The 3,274-nt window shown below is 67.0% G+C and overlaps 1 protein-coding gene across 1 annotated transcript in view; it reads right to left on the reverse strand.

Annotated features, from left to right (window-relative positions):
* SNCB (synuclein, beta) overlaps nucleotides 1–3,274 on the reverse strand; it is a 4,560-nt gene continuing 1,286 nt past the window's right edge. The window contains exons 2-5 of the mRNA XM_010579223.1: nucleotides 2,371–2,409; nucleotides 1,902–2,020; nucleotides 987–1,076; nucleotides 1–750 (exon numbers count right to left, since the gene is read on the reverse strand). Of these exons, the coding sequence (XP_010577525.1) occupies nucleotides 718–750; nucleotides 987–1,076; nucleotides 1,902–2,020; nucleotides 2,371–2,409 (281 nt within the window). The 3' untranslated portion in view covers nucleotides 1–717. The remainder of the gene's footprint in view (nucleotides 751–986; nucleotides 1,077–1,901; nucleotides 2,021–2,370; nucleotides 2,410–3,274) is intronic.

Below are 3,274 nucleotides of genomic sequence, written 5' to 3' on the forward strand. Positions count from 1 at the left end.
TACAGACAAGAGTTGGCTTTATTCACGGACACGGGGGCAGCTGTGTCACTGGCAGCTGCCCTCGTATTGCACATCCAGCGACAGGGGCGGGGGGATATCCATGCCACGTCACAACACAGTGTCGGCACTACGGGACCTTGGGGGGGGCGCGGGCACCGTCACCACCCAGCAGGCTGGGGAGCGGGCTTGGGCGCCAAAGGGTTCACAAAGGCAAAAGACCCGTCCACCCATAGATAGAGAGATATATATAAAAAAAAATAGTTCCACGATGACCAGAGCAGAACCACAGGGACACGCGTGCAAGCAAAATGTACAGCAGCCCGCGAGCAGGTAAACATGCTTTGTACAGACACAGACACGCCGGGACGCAGCCAGGGTTTATGGCGCTGGGAGGGATACAGAGCGATAAACCCGGGCTTCACGGACACACGCACGCACGCACGCACACCAGCCCCTGCGGGCAGCGCCCACGGCTCGGGCACGCGCCGGGGCTCGGGGGCTTGGACATGGCGGGTTTTTCTCACTGCTAGACACGGTACGGAGACATGGACACGGTCCCTTGGAACGGAACTGGAGGAAGAACTTGTGAGCGAACGGGGCAGGGGCACCCCTGCTCCTCCCTGGCACGTGGGCACCAGCCGGGTCTGGCTGGGGAGGAGCAGGGGGCTACCGACGGTTCGTTGTGCTGCTGGTGGAAGAGGCGAGGACGGGGGTCCATTATGCCTCTGGCTCGTATTCCTGGTATTCCTCCTGTGGGGTGGGGAAAGAAAGAGCCAGTGAGAGAGCCCAGGTAGGGCACGGAGCCCCTGTCCCTGCCAGCCCCACACTAGCCTGCCCATGAGGCTGCAGGGCTGCGTGGACGGGGCACCTGGGAGCAGGCAGGCTCTGGGCTTTGCTCTGGACAGCGATGGCCACCAGTGCGCTGAGCACTGGCAGCCTGTGCCCTCCATGGTGCCCTGCACCCCCCTACCATCCCGTTCCCTCACCTGTGGGGGCTCCTCGTAGTTCTCCCCCTCTGGCTCCAGCAGCGGTTCAACCAGTGGCTCTTCAACAGCCTCCTGGGCCACCTCCTCTGGCTGGGGGTAAACCGGGGGGTCAGTCCCACGCACACAGCCCCCCATGTAGCACCCACCCTCCGTGCACCTGCCAGACCAGGGGGACCTGGTAGAGACCAGCAACGCACCCGGGATACTGGGGTCTCCACGTGGGGGGCACCAGTGGGGCCCAGTGGGCACCTCAGGCACACACCAGCCAGCCTAGCCAGGAGGTGACAGGCAGGGGGGGTCCATGGGAGCAGGGCCTGGGTACACATGTCCCTGCACTGCTCCCAGCCCCAGACAGGCAATGGGTGCTGGCACCGTGTGGGCCCCGGCAGGCTCCAGGTGCTGATGGGCCTGCGGGAGCATCCTGCATCCCTGGCAGGGGAGGGTGGTGCTGGGTAACCCCTCCCCGGGGCTGGCAGAGTGGCTGGCTGGAGGGAAAGGGGGGCAGCCGATCCCCCCGTGCAGCAGCGGTGGTGGCCTCATTTCTTCAGCTGATGCTATTTTGGGCTAAGCTGGAAGCCAACGGCTCATGGGGGCGGTGAGATGCGAACCCGCCGCCCCTCCCCACCCCTCCGCTCCCGCAGCTGTCAGGTCACCTCGCAGCCGCTGGAGCGATGCACCGCCAGCTCCACGCCGCCGGCCGCCATGCAGGATCCCGCACACGCACACGTCCACAGCGGCCGCGCATGCAGCCAGCACGCTCGGGGCAGCGACGCCTGCCTGCCCAGGGCACAGGCAGAGCAGATGGGGACCCTCAGGGTCCCTCCCGCGGGGCTGGGGAGCAGCCGAGGGGCTCTCTGCCAAGCCTGGGGATGTGCCAGCCTCTCCGTGGGCATGGCAGTGGCCGGGGGGTCTCACCTTCAGGTCCGCAGGGAACTCTTCCTTCTTCACCAGCCCGGTGGCGGCCGCGATGTTGCCAGCGCCTGAGAACGCCGCTTCGCCCAGCTGGGATGCCTGCTCCTTTGCTTTCTCAGCCACTGCAAGAGCCGGGGGTGCCCATCAGTGCCCCCCCCCGTGCCAGGGAGGGGTGCCCAGCAGCAGCTCCATGCCCCGCACTGCTCGGGGGGGCTGGTGGGGAGTCACTGGGCAGGATCAGGCCCCCCCCTCCCTGCCCAGGCACTGGGGAGGGGAGGGGGCCAGGATGCTGCTCTGCAGCTGGGCAGGGAGTGTGAGCAGCCGCCGCAAATCCTTCTTCGTTGCGGGCCCTGTTATATAAGAGGCTTTAGCCGGGTGACATCAGCCCCTCAATTAGCCTCTGATCTCGTTAGTGCAGCCGCGCTCTCCGGGCCAGAGGGGTACCGCGGTGGGGAGCCAGAGGAGACCGTACCTGAGGTGACGCCTTGCACCACACCTTGGGTTTTACTCCCTGGGGGTAGAAAGAGACAGAGAAGGTGTTAGAGGGGCCAGTGGCCGGGCTCTGCTACGTGCCACGCCTGGGACCCTGGCAGGGCTCCGCAAGCCAGGGCAGCATCCTGCCTGCACCGCAGCCCAGCCATGCCAAGGCAGCCGGGGGACTGAGCACGCACCTGGCTCCCTGCAGGGCTCCTCCGGCCCCTGCAGGAGCCCAGGCTGGGGCAGCGCAGGGACACTGCCACGTGCCAGGCAGGGCAGAGACCCCGGGGCCCAGCGCCATGCCAGGGCACAGCCAGGCAGGGTGAACACCAGCTGTGCCGCTAAGCAAAGCCCCCTGCGGGAGCTGGGATGCATACCCAGAGCTGGTGCCAACACAGCACTGGAAGCCCCACAGCTGGAACAGCCCGGGGCTGGGTGCTGCCGCTGGCCATGCAGACCCTGCCGGGCTACCTTCAGGCAGAGCAACACCGCCTGCAGATGCCAGGACACCCCATGGGATAGGAGCAGCGTGTCTGCGACAGGGGGAAAGGCGGGAGCTGGGCAGCTCCTGCAGGATGGGGCCTCCGGGTGCTCCTTGAGCTGCTGGACCCCCATCCAGAGCACGCACCCCTGAGCAGGGTGGGGGTCCAGGGCAGGCACCCACCAACGCCCGAGGGAACAGCTCTGGGGCCTCAGCCCTCCCGCAGAGCTGATGCCCTCCAGAGCAGGATGGAGCCCCAGCCCTGCACCCTCCCTCCCGCTGCAGGCAGGGGCAGCCTCGGCTCCCTCCCCGAGCAGGCCAACACCACAGCCGGGCACAGAGCCTGCCTCCTCCCTGCCAGCGATGTCTTCTAGGACTTGGCCCCGAATGGACCCTGGCCCTGAGGGGCAGCGCAGAG

Source organism: Haliaeetus leucocephalus, unplaced genomic scaffold (genome assembly GCF_000737465.1).
Source record: "Haliaeetus leucocephalus isolate CR32 unplaced genomic scaffold, Haliaeetus_leucocephalus-4.0 Scaffold656, whole genome shotgun sequence".
NCBI classification, from domain to species: domain Eukaryota; kingdom Metazoa; phylum Chordata; class Aves; order Accipitriformes; family Accipitridae; genus Haliaeetus; species Haliaeetus leucocephalus.